The sequence below is a fragment of the Myxocyprinus asiaticus genome, chromosome 33 (assembly GCF_019703515.2).
Source record: "Myxocyprinus asiaticus isolate MX2 ecotype Aquarium Trade chromosome 33, UBuf_Myxa_2, whole genome shotgun sequence".
Classification (NCBI taxonomy): Eukaryota; Metazoa; Chordata; class Actinopteri; order Cypriniformes; family Catostomidae; genus Myxocyprinus; species Myxocyprinus asiaticus.
The window spans coordinates 7,468,152-7,495,873 of NC_059376.1; the positions used below are offsets into that span (position 1 = coordinate 7,468,152).

The following is a 27,722-nucleotide window of genomic DNA, read 5'->3' on the forward strand; positions in this document are numbered from 1 at the left end:
CAGTGTTGATGAATCTGGGCAGGGGATTTCCATTTCCCAGCATGCTTTGCATGGGTAGTGTTGAAGTTAAGTTTTGTTTTGTTTTTTCATGCATTTTTGAGCTAGATAAGAATATTAGGAGATTTGTTAATGATCAGTATTCTGTAATAGTGGTATTTAAAAAGAGAGTCTGGTCTGTTCTGGGGGTTGGTGAAGAATGCCACTTGTATTTAGGTTGAGGATGGGGTTCACTTTCAAGTGATACTTGATTTGAGTGCTGCTTAGCTCTTTAAGCAGTTGCTATTAAATTGATAGTGCAACAGTTTCACTGTCCTTACACTTGCTCACCTGGCATTTACTAATGATTACTAAAATAAATGGGGATGGGATTTAATAAAATCTTAAAAGTCATGAAAATTTCTATAGGAAATATGTATTTTTCTAGTTTTTCACTGCACTATAATATTGCTATACTAATAGTATACTATACTATTGCTCTTGTGGTGCGTAAAACTTGCATGCAAGACATAGTGATGTCTGATATGTCAGTAAATTGTTCTTTTGACTTGATTTTTTTCATTGAATTAGTTGAGACAGTTCACAAATCAGTCTTAAAGGAATTTTCCATGTTCAGTACAAGTTCAGCTCAATCAACAGCATTTGTGATTTCAAAAAATTTCCAAAATTTGACTAGCCCCTCGTTTTCTTTAAAAAAATAAAAATAAAAAAATAATTTGGGTTACCAGGAGGCACTTACAATGGAAGTGAAAGTGGCCAATTTTTGAACGTTAAAATACTAACTTTTTCAAAAGAATAACCACAAGGCGTACAATATGCATGTTAACATGATTTTAGTGTGATAAAATCACTTACTACACCTTTTCTGTGTAAAGTTATAGCCAATTTTACAACTTCGTTGCCATGACGATGTAATGTCAACAAACCCTAAAACCCTAAAATGACTGTAAAAATGACAATTTAAACAACTTTACAGCTCAAATAATAAATTTGAACAGAAGAATTAATGTAAGTGTTTTTATAAAATTGTAAGCTTCATATTTCTCTGTTTAAACCATCCAAAAATTGTCCCCGTTCACTTCCATTGTAAGTGCCTCACTGTAACCTCCATTTTTGGTTTTTTATAGGAAAGGAGGAACGAATAGAAATAATTTTTTGTGGTAATCATCATTATGCCACAAATGCTGTCGATTTTGCTTAACTTGTATTGAACCCGGAGTATTCCTTTAATGATTAAATTACAGGTCAGTCCGAATCAAAATCATTGTTAAACATCTCTATCCAGGTATCACAAATGCCTAGATAGGTCAATAGATTGAAAATATAAAAATTGAAAAATCTGAATCTTAATAAATGTTTCTGGTCTTATTGTGAACAATTTCTCATTGCTAGTTATTCCAAAGAGAGAAAAGTGTTTGTTCTTTTACACCCATTAGAATTCACCATTCAAATTTCAAAGGATAAAATCAAGTCCCATCCTATTTTAATTCACACTGATTATTCTGATTCACTCTAAAGGACATCAAATTGTGGAAGTTTAATGCATTGTGAATGCTTTTTCATGTTGGCTTTTTTTTACAAGAACATTACAAGAACCTTACAAAATGTCAACATGGAAGGCATTTTCTTTGTTCTTTTTGCCGGTTTGGACATTTCATTGTCATTCCAATAATTTTTTTTTTTTTTTTTTTTTTTTTAGGATGGTTTATTGTTTTAAATGTCTAAACCAGCTAAATGATAATGTATGCGGTGGAAACAACTCGTGACCTTTCCGCTCCCGCAGAAGACCAGCGTGTTGACACATTCGGCAGAGCAGAGGAGGAGGTGTCAGTCGATGAAATCATACCCGTCCAGTGAGCTGCGTAACGTGTGCGACGAGCAGGTTGCCATGGTGCCGGCTGAGGAAGGCCAGGACATACTTCAACAGATGCTGGAGAGGAGGTTAGCTGAGTGACCTTTGACCTTTTACCTCCTATCTCCCTGTCCATTTGAAAAATATTAATCTTATTATGAGTGAGCCTAACATTGGCATGTAGTAACACTCATAATGCAGTGATCCATGGGGGGAACAGCATTTCTGTATTGGTAAATTGATAACTTATTTCAAAGGAGCAAGAACAATCTTTTCCTTGATATGAGTCTTTTAAATGATTCAAGCATGAATGATCTCACTGCTATTTTGTTGGCTGTTGTTGATGTTGGCAGACATGTGCCATACCCGAACCTTAACCTTGACCAGTCTCCCAGTGAGGATTGGACTTTGGAGGAGAGGTTCCGCTCGCTTACCTTTCACAGGCTTATCCTTCGATCGCAGCTCGTCAGCTTACTGATCTGCGGCATCTGCTATGCCGAGAAACAGTCAGTTAGTGTTATTCCACAAAAAAACCCTCAACCCTCCTCCCTCTTCTTTTCTTTCCTCTCTCATCCTTTTTTTCCTTTCTCCTCTCTTACTGTGCATGATTGATTACTTAAAAAAAAAAAGTTTGCTCGTTTGTTTGTCATAAGCCTTCATCAATATGCAGTTTTTTCTCCTCTGAAAGAGACTTTTCTCTTTTCTGCTGGCGTAAGACCGTATGAGTGGGAGAAATCGAATTCACCAATAATATTGTAGTCTGTAGGGATGAGTCGGAGAGCGCATGCTCATAAAAATGCTGTGATACCAAAAAAAATTATTCAATCTGACGTACAAATGTAATTCCGTGAACATTCAGCGCACAAATAAAAATCATTTTTATGTCCTAGTGTGATTATTAAACCATAAAGTCTGTGATTTAATGAGATAAATGTATAGTTTGCATGTGCTGCACACTTCAGAAGCCAGCTACTTTTAGAACTCTTTGGCTCATACATGGAAAACACCCATCAGGAGCATTGCACGCTCTGTTTGTATCAGATGACAGCGAGCAGAGCGCTAATTCACTTTGCAGTATGAGGCACACAGATTACACATTTATTAAAAAAAATAGCAGTCTTTTGCTGTATAATAATTACTTTAGGTTACATAGCTTTTCCACGGTGAGGAGCTACCATCAAAAACACAGAAGCGGAAAGGGCTTCACTACAAAATAAAAGCTCAATTTAAATGGATAGAAAAGTACAACAGAAATATATGACTACTGTATAGTTATGTAATATTCCATTTAATGCTACAACTGATAATAATAATAATATATCAATAGTCATTTTATTATATTTAAACAGTATCTCAAATCTATGATGCTCTGTTATGCAACACTTTATTTGACCAAAAAAAACTCCAATGTTGTATATTGGATTGCATTGAAATATAAAAGTACTTCATTTGATAAAAACAATACAATATTATGTTGAAAATTAATTGTTATATTTTCATTTGTTTAACGTTTAAATGAATTAATTTATTTAGACAACATTTTGATGATAAAATTGTAAAAAAAACTGTTGATATGTAATTCAGAAAAAAATAAAAATAAAACAAAACAGGTCTCGTATCTGTGAGTACCGAAAAGGAAGTATTGGACCTTGTACTCGTTCTCCAAAACAATTTTATCGGGACATCCCTAGTAGTCTGAAATGTTTCGTCAAATCAAATATCAGTGGATAAATTGAAGTCCACCCTACGTTATTTTCGGCTGAATATTCTGTTTTACTCAGAATTGTGTCGCATTACAGAAGTAAAACTCATTGCGAATGCTGATTTATGCAATCTTTTATAAAAAAAAATTGCCATATGTTCAATGGATTCAATCTTTGAAACTTTCATTGATACTGTTAGGGTGAATCTCATGAACACATGCCTGGGTCATATTTTTATTCCAAAATATTCTCGTCACTTCTCATTTCTATCAGAACCCAATATAAACTTTTCTGGAAAAACTCAATTGTTCTAAATGACCCCATTTACACCTGGTATTAATACATCCATCTCAAATGTGTCTCCTGTGACCACTTGTGTTCAAATTTCGAGGGGAGGGTCTCTGATATAGTGAATGATGTATGTCGTCATGAATTAGTGTGTTACTGCATGAAGATGAAGTGCAAAAAAAATGTTTAAAAGACAAAGTGTGATACAAACTTTGCATTGTTTCTCCCTATTATACCTGAATTTTACTCCAGTGGTTAAGTCCATGTCTTGAAAAGTGATATGATAGTTGTGGGTGAGAAACAGATCAATAATTAAGAACTTTTTTACTATAAATCTCTACTTTCACTTCCACATTCTTCTTCTTTTGTTTTTTGGCGATATACATTCTATATGCATATCGCCACCTATTGGTCAGGGCTGGTAAAAGATGGAGATTTATAGTAAAAAAGGACTTAAATATGTATCTGTTTCTCACCCACACCTATCATATCGCTTCTGAAGATATGGATTTAACCACTGGAGTTGTACAGATTACTTTTATGCTGCCTAAATGTGCTTTTTGGAGCTTCAAAGTTCTGGCCACCATTCACTTGCATTGTATGGACCTACAGAGGTGAAATATTCCTCTAAAAATCTTAATTTGTGTTCTGCTGAAGAAATAAAGTCATGCACATTTGGGATGGCATGAGGGTGAGTAAATGATGAGAGAATTTTCATGTTTGGGTGAACTATCCCTTTAAAAGTCTAGATAAGGGGCAACCCCAAAATTGTGAAATTCTGGCAAATTTGTTTCTACACTGTCAAGTAATTAAACGCAATAAAAGGTTAAAGCTGAAAATATTCAAAAAGTTCCCCAATTGAAAAATCACCCATATATTTACTGTGTGTATGTGTGTTATTGGTGTGTGTTTGTGCTTGAGAATGGCTCTTAATTGGTGTTAATTGGTTAACAGGAAGTGCTGAAGTGCTCTTGCTGTGAAGTGAGTGCTACAGTGAAAGTTTGTTCAGTGCTCTCTCTCAGACATAATTAGACTCATTAAACTCAGCAGAAACTTGTTTCTTTAACAGGATGTGACTCCTTACATGAACACCTGTCCGTATACTGTCTCTCCAAATACACGCGTATCCCAAGTTTTCAACCTTTTCAGGACAATGGGGCTCAGACACTTGCCTTTAGTCAATGCAGTGGGAGAGGTAGGTGTTACAAAGAGTAAACTTATTATTATGTTTATATATTATAAACATATTGTTCCGTACAGCAATCTGGATTATTTTCTTTCTTTCACGGAACACATAATGAAACACTGCTCCTGACTGGGGGCTGTCAAGTGTCACAAAGTAACATAAAAGTATCATAAAAGTATGTTTTGTGCGCTATATTCCAAGTCTTCTGAAACAATACAACAGCTTTGTGTGAGGAACAGGCCAAAATTGAAGTCATTATACACTGATAATCTTAAGCTTAAATTTCAGCTTTTGTATGACTTCAGAAGACTTGGAATATAGCACACGAAGTCATATGGTCATACATTTATGATACTTGATGTTTCATGGAAGAAAGAAAAGATATGTAACAATATAAGGGTGAGTAAATGATAACAGAATTATCATTTTGGGCACACTATTCCTTTAACTTTTATGACCAAAGAGATTATATTTTCTTGGATAAAGTTGGTTGTGCACGGATGATATAAAGGTTGTTGTTCTTTCAGATTGTTGGAATAATCACCAGACATAATCTTACCCATGAGTTTTTAGTTGCTAAACTCAGACAGCATTACATCACAATCTAAGATGCCACCGTGCCGTCTGCAATCAAGCCACGGCTCATGTGAGATAAGCTGAGCGCTCCAGGAATCAAAACCTGGGACTATTGTAGATCCCTTTTGGACCTGAAACCTTAAGTGATTCCTAGTTACTGTTTGGACCACTCGAGTTTGTACCTCAACCATCCAGACACACATATACACACACATCATGCTAACACAAATGCAGGTGAGGTACCATTGATCATTTCAGGAAAGCATCCTGGTTACTCTGTACTGACAGTGCTTGCTGCCTACACTTTACCAACTTCACTGTAGCACTTTTCATTTTAATTTTGAGTTCTAAATGTTTGAAAGCGTGTGCACCATTGTGTATTTGTGTGTATTTATGAACGTTTGCTTTTATACAAAGAGTGATGAATCTTTTCACTGGGAAAACCTTCCTGTCAGTTAGGAAATGAATTCAGATATGGCATTAAAGATGTATTAGAAAGTCTTTTTCTATTAACCATCCATAAAATATATGCATATTATGTTCAGATAGTTATTTCATTTAGCCATGCCGTTGTTGTATAATGACTTAGCGACACATTTGTTCTGTTTTGATATAAAATGTGAGTTGATTGAAATCCAGTTTGACATTTATGGGTGAATCTCATGAAAGCAGGATATATTTTGCTTAAAGAAAACGAAGCCTATTTTAGTACCATTAAGATGTTTTGCATTGAAATACAGCAAAAAATATTATAACACAATTTTAAAATCAGCATAAATTACTTAAATTCCAGCATATCGGCATAAATGAATTAAATTACATTTATTAATTTAATCTAGCATTTTTTTTTCGCATTACAGTAATGAGAATGCTTTTTTCTTTTCTTTTTTTTCGCATTGCGAGAATGTGAATATCACAGTGCAAAAAACTTTTTCTTTTTGGGGTGAAATATGTTCTTGAAGATGTACTTCATGGGCTTTGTGAGATTCTGCATTATAACAAGAAACTTGAATTTTGTGGCATTATGTTATCAACCTTTTGCAGAAAAAAAGTTTTTTGTCCATTCCGTTGACATTACCTGATTTTATTGACCTCAGTTTAACAGGGATGAACGTTCTCAGGGTGTGTTTGTAATTATGAAATAATCAAACCACCATAAAATCACATCTGAATGACAGGGATTTGATTATAATATACATGCTTTTGGAATGTAATGTAACATCCACTATTAACTTACAATCATGATATTAGAGTCATTATATGATTGTGGTTTGATGCAGCTTTTTGATTTCAAGGGACCTTTAAAAGCAGACCAAATAGTATTAGAAGAAATGATGGCACGTTTGTACACTTAAGAATTCCTTGTTTTGTATTGTTCATCATAATTTCCTTTTTTATTATTATATTATTTAAGATGGATTCCACAGAGTATATTTTGTCAAGGATATGCTGCAAATAATGTTTTTAATGCTTTAAAAATGTCAGTTTTCTATATTTCAGGTTTTTTAATTGATGAGAACTGATTATGACAGTTTTATTTGATGTATTTTTAATACTGTTTATTTGAGGTTTCTCTGTTGACTGAATGTGTGCTGCAGGTATGGGGAGTTAACTTAATCTACCGTCCATCTCTGTAATAAGAATGTCATGCAAACATTATGTGATCGTCATACTGATCTCTGTCATCTCAATACTCCGTTGTAAAGTCATATACACTGTCATTATGAAGGGGCAGGCGATGGATTCAGTGCAGTAGATGGAATTAAATGTATACACTTGTAAGACCTTAAATGATGGGTTTAATCAGTCTTATTTAATTCTTCTAAATTGGCTGAATTTACATACAATTAAAACCAACCAATCTGAACCTTAAGCAATACAGTACAAGTGTACAAGAGGGTACAAATCGACGAAGAACAACAGAGAACATTCTGTTTAATAGTTGAGCAATTATCAAATAATTACTAATGCACCTTTAAACTTGATTTATAACTTGATTACTTAATGGAAATAAAGTGCTATAGCCATTGCTCAGTGATTGAGAATTTGCTTACATGAGTGTCAACTTAAATTAAATTTTATATTTTTAACCATCTTTTGGTTTTGATATCATCATAACTCATTTCTGTAGTTTTAGGATGGAGGATAGAGGGATAGAAACAAGCTAGTCCCACAAAACATCACAGAGTTCATCAAATCTATTGCTAATACTTACGGATGTTTGTGCTGTTGTTTTCCCTCCAAAATGATGTCACTTCCTGAAGGATGATGTCATTAAGGAACTGGATGTTAGTCTTTTGTAATATCCATTTAACTAACATGGAAAGTTATTTGGATGGCATTTGGGAAAACCTTGTTTGTTTTGTTCAATTCAGAAACATTTTAGTGCAAATTAGTGAATTTGGCGACGGTAGGGCGGAAGTTCTTCAGCTGAACTCGGTCTGTGCTTAATGCTGCCTTCAGTTGTGTTAGTGCTACCGGAATTATCCTACTTCCCACTTATGAAGTGGTAATTACGAGTACGTCGTGTTCACGTGCTTTGTTGTCGGAAAGAACGGGAAAAATGTACGACGCCAGGTTCATTCATACGTATTTCTTGAGGAACTTTTATTTTGACACCATAATACATATCACTCAGTTAGCTTGCTGACGATAATGGAATTTTGGTCAAATAAGCTATTTTCATGGTGTGAAAATGTACAAAATGCATCAAATGGTTGCTGATATACATGAATGAATTTATATTTGAATGAATATACATGAATATATATATATATGCAAGCATTAACAATTAGCTGTATTTAGGAAAATGAATAAACATGTCATTCACTCCAGAAACCATACTCTCCTTCACCATGTTGAAAGTATACGACTCCTCCCACCTCGGAAACTCGGGTATCAAAATTATCTCCAAGTTTCTCAGTCATAATTACGACTTGAGGGGTCGTTTATGTGTAACTTCCGAGTGGGAAACTCATATTTACGATAATTCCGATAGCACGTGAAGGCAGCATAAGCCCCATTCACACCACCAGCGACACTATCCCATTCATTTTCAGTGAGAGCACAGCGACTTCTGGCGACACGAGCTGTCACGACCGTTTGCGACAGAGATCACAGTGGGCCTGTCATGTTATATTAAAGCAATAAATAAAATCATTTTTAAAAAAAGATATCGCCGTGGGGAGCGACAAGTTAAGAAAATTTCAACTTTATGCAAATGGCGAGCGACTACCAATGAGAGTGAAGACAGCGGAGTTTACGTCATCTGTCTCCAAGCAGGGTGAGTGTGAGATACTGGAGTCGACTCTAGTGCAGGCAAGACGGGAAGTTAAAAGTTTCTGTGAGCGATTTCACTGTTCTATATCATTTGTCTTTAACCACATACATATATATGGCCTAATAAAATGATGCATGGAAAACCGTGTCGGCATTCTGAGTGAGTTTGATTCATATATTGATATAACGTTCGTCTTGTTTAATGATATGACGCATTAAGCACTGCTGCAGTTTAAATAAAACACTCTCCTGCAGAATGGGCATGTTTACAGACAAAAAAACTGAATCCTTGTCAAATTAGAATGATATCTTGGTTTTATCGGCAGTATCATCTGTAAACAGTATTTCAAGCTACTATGGCCAGTTGTGCAGTCCACCAATAACATTAGATCGGCAGCAGCAGTAGGAACGCCCACCAGCAACACAGATTGCAAAGTCTAGCGACATGCCGCCTGCAGTGTGAACGGGGCTTTACTAAAATTCGAAGCACTGCCCCCAGTGGCCGAAGCAGGAAGAGTTTTTGAACATTTGGACACGTGTGAGCTGCAGTTTCCAGGTGAAATGGATGGGATTCGGATGGTATTAGTTTTATATAGAGATGTGAGGTAATGTAATAATAACCAGAGCTTGATCGTCATTTTATTCCCATGTGAATCAGTCATGTTTAGTGATTTTTTACCCATGTAAAAGAGAGAGAAATGTTTTCTTATGGTTAATTAGAAAGGTGCGCAAGCACATAATTTGTGATTTGGTATGAGTGAAAAGTGGAAATTGTGTTGATGTGTTATGTTGTTGGGACACTAAAGCCCCGTGTTTCAAATAGGATTACAGGCAATGCTAGGGGTAGGCTACCAGGGCTTAAGGCCCGAATGTTTTTATCATCTCGTAGTGATGTCCAAATTACCAGTGCTTCGGTATTAAATTGATACAAAATATGGATATATTCTAATATTACATCATATATAAGTAGATGATACTGGCCTTTCTACAGTATTTATTATAATTGTGCAAATTAATATTGCAAAAATTGTAACATCCACTTAAAAATAATGAAATGATTTCAAATTCACCCATGAGTTTACTTAATTGTGATACACAAATTTGATCTTTAAAAATGATCAGTAATATATATATATATATATATATATATATATATATATATATATATATATATATATATACAGGTGCATCTCAATAAATTAGAATGTTGTGGAAAAGTTCAGTTATTTCAGTAATTCAACTCAAATTGTGAAACTCGTGTATTAAATAAATTCAATGCACACAGACTGAAGTAGTTTAAGTCTTTGATTCTTTTAATTGTGATGAGTTTGGCTCACATTTAACAAAAACCCACCAATTCACTATCTCAAAAAATTAGAATATGGTGACATGCCAATCAGATAATCAACTCAAAACACCTGCAAAGGTTTCCTGAGCTTTCAAAATGGTCTCTCAGTTTGGTTCACTAGGCTACACAATCATGGGGAAGACTGCTGATCTGACAGTTGTCCAGAAGACAATCACTGACACCCTTCACAAGGAGGGTAAGCCTAATTTTTTGAGATAGTGAATTGGTGGGTTTTTGTTAAATGTGAGCCAAAATCATCACAATTAAAAGAACCAAAGACTTAAACTACTTCAGTCTGTGTGCATTGAATTTATTTAATACACGAGTTTCACAATTTGAGTTGAATTACTGAAATAAATGAACTTTTCCACGACATTCTAATTTATTGAGATGCACCTGTATGTATGTGTGTATATATATATATATATATATATATATATATATATATATATATATACATACAGTTGTGCTCAAAAGTTTGCATACCCTGGAAGAAATTGTGAAATTTTTGCCTTAATTTTGAAAATATGACTGATCATGCATCAGTCTTTTATTTAAGGATAGTGATCATATGAAGCCATTTATCATCACAGAGTTGTTTGGCTCCTTTTTAAATCATAATGGTAAAAGAAATCACCCAAATGGCCCTGATCAAAAGTTTACATACCCTTGAATGTTTGGCCTTGTTACAGACACACAAGGTGACACACACAGGTTTAAATGGCAATTAAAGATTAATTTCCCACACCTGTGGCTTTTTAAATTGCAATTAGTGTCTGTGTATAAATAGTCAATGAGTTTTTGTAGCTCTCACATGGATGCACTGAGCAGGCTAGATACTGAGCCATGAGGAGCAGAAAAGAACTGTCAAAAGACCTGTGTAACAAGGTAAATGGAACTTTTATAAAGATGGAAAAGGATATAAAAAGAAATCCAAAAAGCCTTGAAAATGCCAGTCAGTCCTGTTCAATCACTTATTAAGAAGTGGAAAATTCTGGGATCTCTGATACCAAGCCAAGGTCAGGTAGACCAAGAAAGATTTCAGCCACAACTGCCAAAATAATTGTTCAGGATACAAAGAAAAACCCACAGGTAACCTCAGGAGAAATACAGACCGCTCTGGAAAAAGACGGTGTGGTTGTTTCAAGGAGCACAGTCTGACGATACTTGAACAAAAATGAGCTGCATGGTTGAGTTGCCAGAAAGAAGCCAATGCCACAAAAAAGCCCAGTTACAATATGCCCGACAACACCTTGCCTCACAGCTTCTGGCACACTGTAAGTTGGAGTGATGAGACCAAAATAGAGCTTTATGGACACAAACATAAGCGCTATGTTTGGAGAGGGGTCAACAAGTATTGTATCAAGAGATCCCCGAATTTTCCACTTCTAAGTGATTGAACAGTACTGACTGGCATTTTCAAGGCTTTGGGTATCTTTTTATATCCTTTTCCATCTTTATAAAGTTCCATTACCTTGTTACGCAGATCTTTTGACAGTTCTTTTCTGCTCCCCGTGGCTCAGTATCTAGCCTGCTCAGTGCATCCACGTGAGAGCTAATAAACTCATTAACTATTTATACACAGACACTAATTGCAATTTAAAAAGCCACAGGTGTGGGAAATTAACCTTTAATTGCCATTTAAACCTGTGTGTGTCACCTTGTGTGTCTGTAACAAGGCCAAACATTCAAGGGTATGTAAACTTTTGATCAGGGCCATTTGGGTGATTTCTGATATCATTATGATTCAAAAAGGAGCCAAACAACTATGTGATAATAATAAATGGCTTCATATGATCACTATCCTTAAATAAAAGCCAGTTTTTTTGCATGATCAGTCATATTTTCAAAATCAATGCCAAAATTTCACAATTTCTGCCAGGGTATACAAACTTTTGAGCACAACTGTGTATATATATATTACCATTTTTGTAATATCCCCAGATGCTATGCTAACATCTAAACTGGAAAAATGTCTGTTTATTAAAAAATATACACTCACTGGCCACTTTATCTACTTATTCATGCGATCTAGTCAGCAAATCGTGTGGCAGCAGTGTAATGTATACAGATTCACACAGTAGGTTATTTAACACTGCGCTCACTTGTCTTCCACAATTGACATGTAAGTTCTTCAACGAGTGCAAGAATTTATTTCCAAAAGTTCAAAATATTAAAATAATGATCTGCACTCCAAGCTTTTAGTTGCTGCTTTTTTAATTCACATAGGAGAACAAACAGACATTTCGGCTACTAGACCTTCCTCAGCGTGTTCGACAATATCTATCCACCCATTTTTTTTTAATATAGACCACATGTCATGATGTCATCACATAATTAAAAATGCCATTTTTGTTTTGTCACAAAATATAGTCAATAACAATAAATAAGTTATTTTACCTTAAATTATATACAAACAGGTGCATCTCAATAAATTAGAATGTCGTGGAAAAGTTCATTTATTTCAGTAATTCAACTCAAATTGTGAAACTCGTGTATTAAATAAATTCAGTGCGCACAGACTGAAGTAGTTTAAGTCTTTGGTTCTTTTAATTGTGATGATTTTGGCTCACATTTAACAAAAACCCACCAATTCACTATCTCAACAAATTAGAATACATCATAAGACCAATAAAAACAAACATTTTTAGTGAATTGTTGGCCTTCTGGAAAGTATGTTCATTTACTGTATATGTACTCAATACTTGGTAGGGGCTCCTTTTGCTTTAATTACTACCTCAATTCGGCGTGGCATGGAGGTGATCAGTTTGTGGCACTGCTGAGGTGGTATGGAAGCCCAGGTTTCTTTGACAGTGGCCTTCAGCTCATCTGCATTTTTTGGTCTCTTGTTTCTCATTTTCCTCTTGACAATACCCCATAGATTCTCTATGGGGTTCAGGTCTGGTGAGTTTGCTGACCAGTCAAGCACACCAACACCATGGTCATTTAACCAACTTTTGGTGCTTTTGGCAGTGTGGGCAGGTGCCAAATCCTGCTGGAAAATGAAATCAGCATCTTTAAAAAGCTGGTCAGCAGAAGGAAGCCTGAAGTGCTCCAAAATTTCTTGGTAAAATGTGCAGCGACTTTAGTTTTCAAAAAACACACTGGACCAACACCTGCAGATGACATTGCACCCCAAATCATCACAGACTGTGGAAACTTAACACTGGACTTCAAGCAACTTGGGCTATGAGCTTCTCCACCCTTCCTCCAGACTCTAGGACCTTGGTTTCCAAATGAAATACAAAACTTGCTCTCATCTGAAAAGAGGACTTTGGAACACTGGGCAACAGTCCAGTTCTTCTTCTCCTTAGCCCAGGTAAGACGCCTCTGACGTTGTCTGTGGTTCAGGAGTGGCTTGACAAGAGGAATGCGACAACTGTAGCCAAATTCCTTGACATGTCTGTGTGTGGTGGCTCTTGATGCCTTGACCCCAGCCTCAGTCCATTCCTTGTGAAGTTCACCCAAATTCTTGAATCGATTTTGCTTGACAATCATAAGGCTGCGGTTCTCTCGGTTGGTTGTGCATCTTTTTCTTCCACACTTTTTCCTTCCACTCAACTTTCTATTAACATGCTTGGATACAGCACTCTGTGAACAGCCAGCTTCTTTGGCAATGAATGTTTGTGGCTTACCCTCCTTGTGAAAGGTGTCAATGATTGTCTTCTGGACAACTGTCAGATCAGCAGTCTTCCCCATGATTGTGTAGCCTAGTGAACCAAACTGAGAGACCATTTTGAAGGCTCAGGAAACCTTTGCAGGTGTTTTGAGTTGATTAGCTGATTGGCATGCACCATATTCTAATTTTTTGAGATAGTGAATTGGTGGGTTTTTGTTAAATGTGAGCCAAAATCATCACAATTAAAAGAACCAAAGACTTAAACTACTTCAGTCTGTGTGCATTGAATTTATTTAATACACGAGTTTCACAATTTGAGTTGAATTACTGAAATAACTGAACTTTTCCACAACATTCTAATTTATTGAGATGCACCTGTATATACCAATCCCAACAAGATATCCATGTAGACATAGTAGATTTTTTTATAAAAGCATAAAGTATTCTCTAACATTTAGTCAAATCCTTCAATGAAGGTGAAAATCATCAATAAAAGTAAGAATCATCAATAAAAGAAAGCTCTCTATATTGAAGCATCAGGTATAAATAAAAAATTTTGGATGTAAAAATAACAAAGATAGAGGGGTCTACACCACATTCATCTGTATAAACAATAGTACACAAGTATAAACACCATGGGACCACGCAGCCATCATACCACTCAGGAAGGAGACACATTCTGTCTCCTAGAGATGAACATAGTTTGGTGCGAAAAGTGCAAATCAATCCCAGAACAGCAGCAAAGGACCTTCTGAAGATGCTGGAGGAAATAGGTAGACAAGTATCTATATCCACAGTAAAATGAGTCCTATATCAGCACAACCTGAAAGTCTGCTCAGCAAGGAAGAAGCCACCGCTCCAAAACTGCCATAAAAAAGCCAGTCTACAGTTTGCAAGTGCACAACTGGTCTGATGAAACAAAAATTGAACTGTTTTGCCATAATAACCATCGTTATGTTTGGAGGAAAAAGGGTGAGGCTTGCAAGCTGAAGAACACCATCCCAACCATGAAGCATGGGGATGGCAGCATCATGTTGTGGGGGTGCTTTGCTGCAGGAGGGACTGGTGCACTTCACAAAATAGATGGCCTAATGAGGAAGGAATATTATGTGGATATATTGAAGCAACATCTCAAGACTTAACATCTTAATGTTCACATCAACCATCAGAATGGGGAAAAATTTGAACTCAGTGATTTAGACCATGGCATGATTGTTGGTGCCTGATGGGCTGGTTTGAGTATTTCTGTAACTGCTGATCTCCTGGGATTTTCACGCGCAACAGTCTCAAGAGTGTAAAGAGAAAAACATCCAGCGAGTGGAAGTTCTGTGGGCAAAAACGGCTTGTTAATGACAGAGGTCAATGGAGAATGGCCAGACTGGTTCGAGCTGACAGAAAGGTTTTGTTAACTCAGATTACCCGTCTGTACAATTATAGTGAGCAGAATAGCATCTTAGAATACATGTCGAAACTTGAGGCAAATGTGCTACAACAGCAGAAGACCACGTCAGGTTCTACTTCTGTCAGCCAAGAACAGAAAGCTGAGGCTGCAGTGGGCCTACCATTTGTGTACCTCAACAGAAATCCAGATTTCTCACACCAGGCAATGTTTTTCTAATCGTCTACTGTCCAGTCTTGGTGAGCCTGTGCCCACTGCGGCTTCAGTTTCCTATTCTTAGCTGACAGTAGTGGTACCCAGAGGGGTCTTCTGATGCTGTAGCCCATCCGCCTCAATGTTTGATGTGTTGTATGTTCAGAAATGCTTCTCTGCATAGAACTGTTGTAATGTGCGGTTATTTGGGTTATTGTAAACTTCCTGTCAGCTTGGACCAGTCTGGCCATCCTCCTCTGACTTCTGTCATTAACAAGCCATTTTCACCCTCAGAACCTCTGCTCGCTGTATGTTTTTTGTTTGACTGTTGTGCATGAAAACCGCAGGAGATCAGCAGTTACAGAAATATTCAAACCAGCCCATCTGGCACCAACAATCATGCCACTGTCTAAATCACTGAGATCAAATTTTTTCCCCATTCTGATGGTTGATGTGAACATTAACTGAAGCTCCTGACCCATATCTGCATGATTTTATACATTACACTGTTGCCACACCATTGGCTGATTAGATAATCGCATGAATAAGTAGATGTACAGGTGTACCTAATAAAGTGGCAGGTGAGTATAGACACACACACACACATACACAATATATATAAAGACATATATGATGGACACAAGAAAATGTATCTGAGAAGTAATGAGCTTTCCGCTGAAGTGTGTTATGAATAAAGAGTCGCTGCACCTGGTGTTCAGTCAGTCAAATTCACAGAAGAGTTCAGTGCTGGATTTCATTAATGTCTTCACGGCTGGGTACCTGGAGTTAAACACGCTCTGACACATGCATGCAAATCTCCTAATGTAGGCTGATGTGTTGGACATGGGCCATTTCAGTCAAGATCTGATTGTCACTAAGGAAACAAGCCTCATAAATCACTAATCATTGCACTCCTTAAAACTAGAGTAAATTATTTTCACGGTTGTTGTTACTACGTCATCCGTTCAGGTCACCAGACAATTCTCATGGTCCCGGATGAAATATATCTGTGAAAGTATACATACTCACCTGCATACCTAATACTTCACAGGGTCGAGATGACCATTTTTTATTGACAGTGTCTCAACTGACATTATACAACCTAACATGAAGCGATGGTCCGTGGTTAGTTACTGTTGTTATGACAGGCAACAATAGCACAAGCTGAGCCTGAAATTTATTTTTACTCCAAAAAAATATATAATATGTAAATGTTTGTTGTTATCTGTCTGAATCGCTTGTTTTGGTAGTTTTTGCATTGCGTCTCGAGACCAGAAACAGAAAACAGGCGATTAGAATCATCATGGCGCCGCCCAGTGGTTGCTCAGGAAAACTGCCAGTTAGGAAGTATTCGCTGGCTAGCGGATACATAGACCTGCTGTCATAGAAACCAGTAGTGAGGCTAGGTAGCCACTCTCTAGCAGCTAGCTATCTGGCTATCAACTCAACAGAATAACAACTCCGACATCAACACCATTGCTGATTATTAAAGTACTATTTAGATAAACGTTTTTCTCATGATCCATAACGCTGTCACATGCAAGGAAGTATTTCTTCTTTTTGTGATGTTTATTGGCAGTTGGCAATCCAGCTTATGGTGCATTACTGCCACCTACTGAGCTGGAGTGTGGAACATCACAGAAAGTCTTTTAGTAGAGTCAAACGCCCGCTGAAGTCTATGAAACTGGCAAAATTTTATCGAAAAGAGGTCACACAACTTTTGTATGATTATATCCTGAACGGAGAATACTTCTTGAACTTAAAATTAAAAGGTAGCTTACCCTGTGGAGTTTACTTGTGAACAAACCATTTATTTTATCGTTTATTTTTAACATGTGGAATGCATTTCCTCCCCAATTAATGGTATGAGATATACTGTATATCGTGATAAATATCGAAATCGAACAATATGAAAGAAATATTATGATTCTATTTATGGCCTTATCGCCTACCCCCGAAATAGTAATTGAGAAAACGAGTGAGCATTTTCAGACACAGTTGCCATGAGGAAGAGCAATGATGAAGATGCATTCCCATTGGCTGCATTCTCGAAAATTAACCACAGTCGCCCTAGACCTCGCTACATTTATGTGCGCAAATCCTAGGCTATTGTATGGAAACAAGATAGAAATCCTTTTTTAATTTCTCTTAAAAAAAAATTACCAGTTTGAATCAGAACTGAGTCCCTCCTCTAAATTCACTCCCTGGACTCGTATAGTATTGTAGGTACACTCAAAAATATTTCGGTTACATTATGCTGATGCGTAGTGGCAGCATTACACAAAAGCAAAAACACGCAGTTACCAATGCCGTTATGCGCTATTTGCTGTCAGCCATGATCAATTTAAAAGCATACATTTAAAGAATCCAATTACAGGGAACTATTGAGATAAAGCGAGTAATAGTGCGAAACATTTCAGTTCCAGAGGTGAAAATCCCTTTCATTTTCTCCGTAGGGGAATTGACTATTAACGATAACTTACCGTAAGCTCTGAGGATGTTAATCAATGGTATGCTTCTTCCATCAAGTTGAGTTATATCAACTTAATTTTTATAAAACCATATTTAATAGAGGAATTTGTGGTGAATAAATACACTACCCACAACCCATTCTCACTCCTGTAGATGCCAAAAGCAGTCTTCGGTGTCTGTCTTGCGACTTGTCTTGCAAGTGCATTTAAACGAATAGCATCGAAATTTGTCATTGTGAAATTATATGTCGGGGTACAATTTTGACATCATGACATGTTTGGGTATGATTTAAATTTTTATTTAATCTTAGCAACATTTATAAACAGTGACCTGTTTTCTTCTGGGTGTATTGCAAGTCTTTCGATTGCTTTGTTTGAAGAATGCTCACAGTCCCTGGTGTCTGCCATAACAAATCCAGTGCTCATTTTAACATTAAAAAATTGCCACCTCAAGAAGCATTACGACACAGGTTTGACGTCAGCAATGTCAAATACCATTGGCTCTTGCATGTCTTGTTACCGATGGCGACAAGCTTTTGAACGCAATTTCATAGAGAAAGGGAATGCGATTTTCACGGGAAAGATTTTCAGCAATTAAAAACTTGTTTCACTTTGTTCCTCACACAAAGCTATCTTTTGGTTTGGAATATTTTTATAATGCTTTTTCGTCCTTTTTTTAAAATAAATTGCTTTTATCTGCTTGTTATGTATTTTATATTGTTGAGAATTTGTTAGGTTTTGGCGTAGGGGTGGGGTTTGGTGCTCGAAAATATCTATATTATACTGTAATGTAACTTAAAATTATTTTGACTAAATTTATCTGCCTGTTATGTCTTTTATTGTTGAGAAGTGGTTATGTTTAAATGTTGGGTTAAGGGATTTAAAATATCTATATAATAGTACAATGTAACTAATGTAACTAATATTGTGGTTAAACACGTGCATTAATATTAGAAGACAGTGACGCCTCCCTTGAGACTGCCCAGGGCTTACCTGCCGCATCGGTAAATAGATGCTGAAGGCTGCTTTTGGAATCTTTATTGTGACTCACTGGGCTTTTGAACAGACTTCAGTATTTTTTAACACCTTGGGAGTGAGAGCGGATTGCTATACATAATCCTGAAGAGATAGATCCAACAATCTGAGAATTTTGTTAAACAACACCCTGCAACTACCATTGCAGTTCAGGCATGAAACTCTATGTGGCACAAGCTTAAGCCAAAATTCTGATGATCTGTTAGCCAATTGACTCGCATAGCGGATACATCCTTTGACATGTAATCATGTAGCCAGTGAACTTGTGTACTCTCTTTGTCCAACATTAAAATTGCTCAGTTTTGCAGAAAAGCAAAAGAGTTTTTTTTTTACAACCCTCCTCCTCCCCTGCTTCACTTGTCTAGATCTGTTACATGGGGATTGTATGTATGTCTAATTGTGCAGCAGCATGTCCACATGCTAACACAGTATGTCTGTGTATGTTCAGTAGCATGTCTCCATACTAGCTCTGCAGCAGCAGCAGCATAGCAGATCTAATCCACAAAGACAAAATCTTATCAACATGATGACCCACGTTAACATGCTGAATCTTTCCGAGAGTTGGCATAACTGAAATAGATTTGCATATATCTGAATATTTTTTAATAAAATTTTAATATAGCCTATTTCCAGAATTATAATCAACAACTTAAATCAACAGTTTAATATTTTCTAATCATTTTGTCTTTGTGTCAGATTTTCAAATATTTTTTGCTTCAACTTTTGTAATGTTGTGATTCAACTCATTGCTGGTTGGTAACTCTTTAATGATGGATTTTATGAAATCTCTCAATCTCTCCCCATACTCCATCACACCTCTAAAAAATCCTTTTAGATGTCACTGGGTGAACATTCCTGTCCTCCAAATAGCTACTAAATTAAGATGTGTTATAAGTGGTGCAACAAGTTAGTTTATAAGAAATGATAAAAAAAAAGTGGAACATTATCCACCTCCTGAGGGGCATTTTGCATATGGTCATACATCATATCTGTCATTTTACCTCTCAGTTCAGTGGATTAACCCGCAGACTAACACCAATCCTCACCTTCACCTCTGACAAGAGTGTTCACCGGAACAGCGTTTTGAGCTCCTACGTACAGCTCTAGTCTAATTATGAGGATATGAGGTTATCAGTCAATCTCTTGTCACTTTTCTCACCTGGACTCATGCTAGGCTAGACCAGCGAAATCAGTCTTTGACAGTCTATTAGAATTTGTCGAGTTTGGAGTGCTTCACTCCAGAGTGGAAATCCAAGGTTTCAAATGAGAGCTGTTGACAGTGGCCATGGTCAGAAACGGAGGCATTATTCATGTAATCAGAAGAGTCCTGCTGCGCTTGTGTAATAGGATTAAGGTTGACATGGCGGTAGTTTTTTTTTTAAGGATTAGGCCAGGTGTTGAAAAGCTCAGGAGTAATAACCACCTGCAGCTGTTCCACCCATTATAGTATAGTAATGATGTGTCCTCTAATGACTCTGATAATGACCATTAGAAAAGATTGTGTGGGTGGTAAATGAGTCACAGCGTAGATGCCCAGAGAATGAGAGAAGGGTGACTGGGTGTTTCTATGTTAGTGAACTTTTGTTAAAAAAAAAAAAAAAGGTAATAATAAAAAAACACAACAAAACTTATTTAAAAGAAAGATTTTATTAACTTTACATTTTTCAGTTCTGATTAATAGGCCTTCAATATTCTTGCATCTAGCTGTACTGTTTTTTCAACAAAAAAGCTTAAGTATTTCAAATCTAGGCCTTAATAATTTTGAATTTAAAGTGTTACAAAGTATTGTTTTTTAAAATAGCACAATCTTTTCACAATTGCTTAAGTCTCATCAAAAGAACAAGCTACACACCAGACAAAGTATCTCACAAAAGCTTGTAAATTCATGCAGAATAAATAAAACATGACTAGTACACATTATATGTCATATACGTATATGGATAGTTCATGCCTGTGGATTGGTTTTATAAACATCTGGACTTTACATTAAAATTACACAATGGAAAATGTATGTCTTAGATACTGTAACTGGTCACCATTTCTTTACAGTTTTACACAACCTTTTACCTTCACTAGTTCATTTTAAATGGTCTTGTGGTCTGACAAATACATTTTTAAAAGTACAAATATTCCATATAGTTTTTCAATTAACATGAGGTCATAAAAGCTGCATGCATAATACATATTAAAGAATTCGCAATGCACTTTAAAACAGTTTTAGATGGAATATAGTGTCGCACCACAGGTCATGTCAATTTTTCCCAAAGATACCTCATGTCAACAACCCATAATAATAATTTGATTCATATCTTAAATATCTTCATTAGCACTCAAATTACAACTCGTACAATATAAATACATCAATAAACCAATCTAAAAGCAAGTCATAAAGTAATATAAAGCATATTTCACAAGTTGCAATATATTGATGAGAATATTGATGGGAAACTGTTTGTGTAATTTCCACATCTTACATTAATAAAAAAATAAAAATAAAAAAAAAATTGCAAATGCTCAAGATTGAAATGCATAATTTTTTTATGCACTTAATATTTTTAATGTCACTATTCACTTTGCTGCTAACCTTTTTTAGAGTTGCACCCGAGGGTGCTGGAAGACCCTATACGGTCCAGTCTCCCCCCAAAACAGCCAGAGAGACTTTTACTCCGGGTGGACATGAGAAGATCTATGAGACGATTTCTCTGTGTATCAAATCCATCTCCAGGGTTTGTGTCCTCTGCTGGAGGGGCCTCTTCCTCTTGGTCTCTGTCCCAGGACGTGGAAGCTGGGCTCTGCTCCAGTACGGAGTTGCTGTCTTCATAATCGACAGCTCTCTCAGAAGTCTCCTCTGCGGCCAGGGCCTCCTCAAACTGCTGCAGCAGGCTCTGGAGAGGAGATGCAGTGTAAACCGAATTGTGTATTACCTATAATCTATATTGATCCAATGGTCATTAACTGATTAACGATATGTTTTTGTGCCCTTAGTATTCTTTGCAAGCTAAAAATAATCAACATGACTCATCATTTGTGTTAAAATCTGCTAGTTCCCCTGTTTAGCCCTTTAGAAAAGAGCTGCACAAACAGACCCAAAACTACCTAATGGAAATAACACTTATCTAAATGCCCAGTTAAAAAATTCTCTTTTCGTTTAAACCTGAATATTTTTTAAAGGGGCTTTGAAAAAAGTAAAACAAAGTTATGAATCGATCATATCACGGCTAATTCGTATGATATCGAACGACTGCATGTATGAATTCATATGACTTTCACTACAGCCAATGACGCCGCTGGACATCGTTTCCATCTAATACATGACAATTACTTGCTTCTGTCACACACAACAGCTTCCTATCATGTTTATACACTCTACTTATCGATTAGGTTTAGATAAGGGGTTTGGGTAAGGGCATAATATTAATAAGCATGTCCTTAATGCCTCGTGCACGAAACTCGCACTTACTTAGACATCTGGGCATTTGCACGTGATGAAATTGTACAAATTTATATGAATTAACTCATACAAAATCAAACGAAATAGCCAACTGGATTGCACATATCAACATTTGCTGAGACAGGCTCTTAAGTAAAAACAATTCAATATAAATAATACATATTTATTAAAATAATTCGAAATATAGTAAGTAGGGCCTATAATAAATATAATTCAGATATTCAGATCGAAATATATTGCATTATTGTGGGAGATTGCATTGATTAGACAACACAAAAAGTGGCTTAAGAATTTATATATATTGTTTATTTTATTCCCAAATCATTGAACATGAGCCTACTGTCTACAGCAATTCAATTTGCAATTGAGTTCGTCAGTATTTCCTGTTCTCGCAGGACATATTCTTGCGTTCCGATTGCACTATTTTTAATTGCCCGTCTATTTGTGTCAGATGGACACTTTTGGAGCGTCTCACTGGTTTTTAGCGTTTTGCTGTATTTTTAGTACGCTGTGTTGAGTTAAATGTAATAATTGCATTTTGAGATGCATTCTGTTGTGACTTGTGAGATTTGTTGAATCGTGCTTACAACCCTCTGTTGACACAGCTTGTAAAAACACAAAGTTGCATGTACTCAAGCTGGAATTGCCCCCATGTTAGGAAAATATGTACCTTTAATATGGAATTCACCTAAGGGTCGGGGGCAGTGGCGTAGCAAAGGGTGGGCCCAAATTAGACGCAGGATTATACCCACCAAGAATATTAGAGATTATACTTTGACTTCAAATATACTGTATATTTATAAAATAGTTTTAAAAAATGCATAAATTCTGATTTCTGAAAGTGTGAAAGAACTGTTTGAATGTGCGGCTTCTCAGTTGTTCAGGAACATTTGGTTAAAAAAAAAAATGTGGACGAAAACTTGGTCCATCCATTTTTATTGAGGCCCACCAAAAGTAATTTCCTTGCTACGCCCTTGGTCAGAGAGTATTATCAATTACGTTAATTTTTTAATGCAAATATTATTGCGTTAAAAATGTATATCAATATTAATATAATTAATCGTACTAAATTATCGTGTTAAATCAACAGCCCTATTTATGACACGAAATTAAGAAGAAATATTAAAGATTCTGTACTTTTTCTAGGTCGCTTATCAAAAGTAAGCAAGTTTGTGAAGTGACCATGCAAACCCCTTTCTACGAAAGGTCAGGTTCTTTGCTTCCGTTAAAGCATGTATGATGCTCATTTGAAAATTCTCAAATCATGCTGTATAACATGCTTTATTCAAAACAAAATGAGTGACATACCACATACTAAAACATTCTGGAATTCATGTTAATTTATCCCACTGTACCTTAAGTTTGGCAATGTTGCTGGCCGAGCTGTGTCTACTCAACACATGTGCCTGTACATCCATCTGTTGCAGGACCAGTAGTCCTGTGAGAATTAGTCCTCTGATCATCTCTGGGTTCCTCTGGATGCTGGTTCTTACCCTCTGAACTGGCCGTCTGCCTGACTCGCTCTTATATAGGGACAGTTGACTGTCAACAGCTCATCTGTTGTAAACTGTGTGAAGTGCATTCCAACACCTCATCTCTGATAAGACTTGTGGAGCAGATTTCCTTTTAAGTGACTGTTTGCTGCAGTGTGAGGTGCCATTCTGGAGAACTCCTGATATGCTTCTGGTACCTCGGACACAAACAGAGTGACCTCAGTTTTGAGGGTGCCACGTAGACGTGGCATGCATTACCAGGAATGCATCCACTACATGCACGATTGTCTCGCATTGTTCCAGCATCACCTAAGAACTGATACAAACTACAATTAAGTATACCATAAGGGGTTAAAGCAGTAAATGATCTATATATAGGCCACTGCTGTTGCTTGAAAAGATGGCCAATTGGCTTGATGGAACAAGAAGGAAGTAAAGAGTACTTCTGAGACCACCCTTGTGTTAGAAATGAGAAGATCAGTGGTTCTAAAAGTCTTTAGAGCAAGTTTCCTTCATTAACTAAGTACCATCTAGTCACCACAATACTAATTTTTTTCAGCACTGAACAAATTGACATATCTTTGAGTGCAAGTTTAAAGAAATATTCTGGGTTCAATAGAAGTTAAGCTCATTCCACAGCATTTGTGGCATAATGTTGATTAGCACAAAAAATTATTTCGAGTCATTCCTCCTTTTCTTTAAACAAAAGCAAAAATTGAGGTTACAGTGAGATGATCACATGGGAAATCGCTGCATTAATCCCAATTTAGTTTTTACCTAAAATCGGATCTGATGTGCAGAATTCTGGACAAGCGGCCAACATGATCACCAGTGTTGTAGTACTCGAGATCGGTCTTGGTCTCGAGACCACTTTTTGAAGGTCTCCTCTCGGATTCGACTGCATTTTTACTCGGTCTTGTCTCAGTCTCAGACGAAGAGGACTCGAGATTTTATTTCAAAATCGGTCAAGACCACAACTGTGGGGATATCACTAAATTGCCTGTGCATTGTCTGATTTATTTGTTAACATCATTACTGTGATTGGATGTAAAACTTCCTGCTTCAAATGCAAACAAAAACTTGACTCATTTCTAATTTGAAATTTCTGTGAATGTTATCGGCTGTCACCCCTCCCTGCCCCCCTTCACACGCACTCCAAGAAAGTGAATGTGGGAGACAGGAGAAGAAACTGTGGCTGTCTGAGAGATGTCAGCCAAATCTTCTGTAATACAATATGGCTACCTAAACCAGTGTTTCCCAACCACTGTACCCACTAGTGTGCCGTGAAAGATTGTCAGGTGTGCCATGGAAAATTATTAAATCCCTCAAAATAAATTAATACAGTTTTTTCCCGGTATTTTAGTGAAGGCATAGAGATGGTAGAAGAGTTTTAAAGTTGCCAATTCAGTATATTTTCCATTACAAAGTATTTTATGCAACCAGTGTAAATATTTTGTCCATCATAACATTATTGTTCTAACAAACTCTAGTCTAAACTGGTGAATGGAGGCCGGGCGGCTGATGTCGGGTCCTAGTGCCTGCTGGATCCAACCTCTGTCAGTGCGACTTACGTGGGTTTTTTTCTCTCTGTCAACAATTTTTCTCTCTGTCGACTTTATTTCCGGAAAATATAGTAAATAAATACAAATTTTAGTTGCTGTGCCATTGCAAGAATTAATTTGCAAGAACAAATTGGAAAAGACACAAATTTGTTGATTTTTCATTATCCAATTAGCGCTCTTGGCATCTGTAACCTCATTATACAGCGTACCTATGTTACTTGTGTTTTTTGCATAGCCGAATTTCAAACATTAGGAATTCACGCCACTAAGACAGACAGAAAACATGGACAAGTTCTTGAAAAGGAAAACTATCGACGATGGTTATGTGAGATAGTGGTGTGCCATGGGATTTTTTAATCGTAAAAAGTGTGCTGTGACAGAAACAATTTTGGGAAACACTGACCTAAACTTCAAAGAGTTCATCTGCAAAAAACATCCAAAAAAAAAAAAAAAAAAAAACACACAGCAGTATGTAAATTCTGCAATGCAATGCTTACTGAAACCAGGAATTAATTGCATTTGCATTATCAGTGATGAGTATGATTTGGAGGTTGCATTTTTCCCTCTAACATAAAATTTTTACTCCACTGATGGTTAGGTTTAGGTTTGGGGTTTGGGTTGGGGGGACAGTTTATTAACTATGTATTCCTTTTCACTAAACCACTGCCTGTGCAAATGAAAACAACTCACTTTTGGGACCAGTGGTGTAACTTGGATCTTACGGGCCCCAGTGCAAAGAACCTGTCGGGCCCCCTGCTAGGGGGACCTTGGTAATTTTTCCGCACCTGTTGGGACCACGGTCATTTTTATGGTTCCTTTTGGTCGACTGTTGTGGGCCCCTTCTCACCCCGGGCCCTAGGGTGGCTGCCCACCCTTTCCTCCCTGTAGTTATGCCCCTGTTTGGGACCCCTTTGTGGACATGAAGCTCACATATGCCCATATGCCCAACAACACTTATCGCTTTGGCCACTGGGGGCAGTATTTTTAATTTTGGATAGCACAGACCAATTTTAGCTAAAGAAAAGTCAACCTCCTATTTCTGATTTTACTGTGAGATGTTCATACAGCAGATGTTCATACCCATGTGCACAACTGTAGTTTCAGCTTCGGGCACAAGAAGCTCAGAAATTCGCAAAGCACAGACCAGTTTTAGCAAACAAAAGGTTTGACCTCCTGACATCGATTTTCCTGTGAGATTGATCTAGTTTTTGAAAAATGTTTCAGTGTCACAGTGTAAATTGTTTAAAGAAGTTGTAAGGTCAGAGGCATTAAACATTTGCAGTTTCAGCCCTAAATAGAGGTGATAGTCATTGAGAGTTAGTAGAGTTAGTTCCAGTAGAGTTTAACCACTAGGTTTAATAGGCATATAGCAATAGTGACTCTTGTCACCAAACACCTTATTACAACGCGATGTGTTCAGTTTACGGTAAAATACCAGCAGCTGTGATTGCCAGAAATTCACAGTACAAAATACTGTGACCATGTTTCAGGCATTCAGGGATGTCATTTTGGTGCCTGTATATTTTACAGTTCACTTCAATTTATATTAATAAATGATATGAACATAATATACCAACCTACTAAAACTACAAAATAAAATGTAATATTAAACACCTTACTAACAACAGACGGCCACATGATGTTCACAATAACTTTCACATTAACTAAGCTACATAAAATATACTATAGAACACCCTATAATGTACATAACTGATATCAAAAATAAGAAGAAACATAACTATTTCCATAAAATATAATGAAATGTTATGGGTCATGCAGGGAATAAAATTTGACTGTTAATTATATGGTAAAATCATGCGGTTTACATCTAAAAAAAACACCACAACTTTTGCCATATTTTACTGTGAAATTACACATATTTTCTTAATGACATTAAATATGTCTAAAAATGAGCACCAACTCATTCCTTAGTCAGATTTTTGGGGCTATATAGTCAACTTGGACTTTTCAAAGTAATGTAAAATGAAGTAATGTAACTGGAGGTACTATAAATTCTATAAATTGCATAGATTATGATTTTGGAAGGATTTAACAATTTTGTCTTCAAAACTCAAATTCACAAATATCCAAAATATCAGCCAACAGAATTTGTAAACATGTAATTATTATGATTTTATATCACATTACTACATGCTATTTACAAAAAAATTGGTTAGCACCTTTCAAAATATATTTTCTTATATACAATTCTGACATTTGCTCATGCAATATAGTAAAAGGTAATAGCCATGTTTCAAAATAGGTAGAAAT

At 36.5% G+C, this 27,722-nt stretch overlaps 1 protein-coding gene and 1 pseudogene across 1 annotated transcript; one reads left to right on the top strand and one right to left on the bottom strand.

The window, feature by feature from the left end:
• Positions 1–7,634, top strand: part of LOC127424576 (H(+)/Cl(-) exchange transporter 6-like) — a 33,497-nt pseudogene extending 25,863 nt beyond the window's left edge.
• A 12,939-nt stretch (positions 7,635–20,573) lies between these two features.
• Positions 20,574–23,889, bottom strand: nppa (natriuretic peptide A). The gene is made up of 2 exons (XM_051670194.1): positions 23,752–23,889; positions 20,574–21,830 (listed from the first exon to the last, which is right to left on the bottom strand). Exons 1-2 carry the CDS (start codon positions 23,857–23,859, stop codon positions 21,525–21,527), a joined length of 414 nt encoding a protein of 137 aa, XP_051526154.1. The 5' UTR covers positions 23,860–23,889; the 3' UTR covers positions 20,574–21,524.
• Between the last annotated feature and the right edge of the window lie 3,833 nt (positions 23,890–27,722).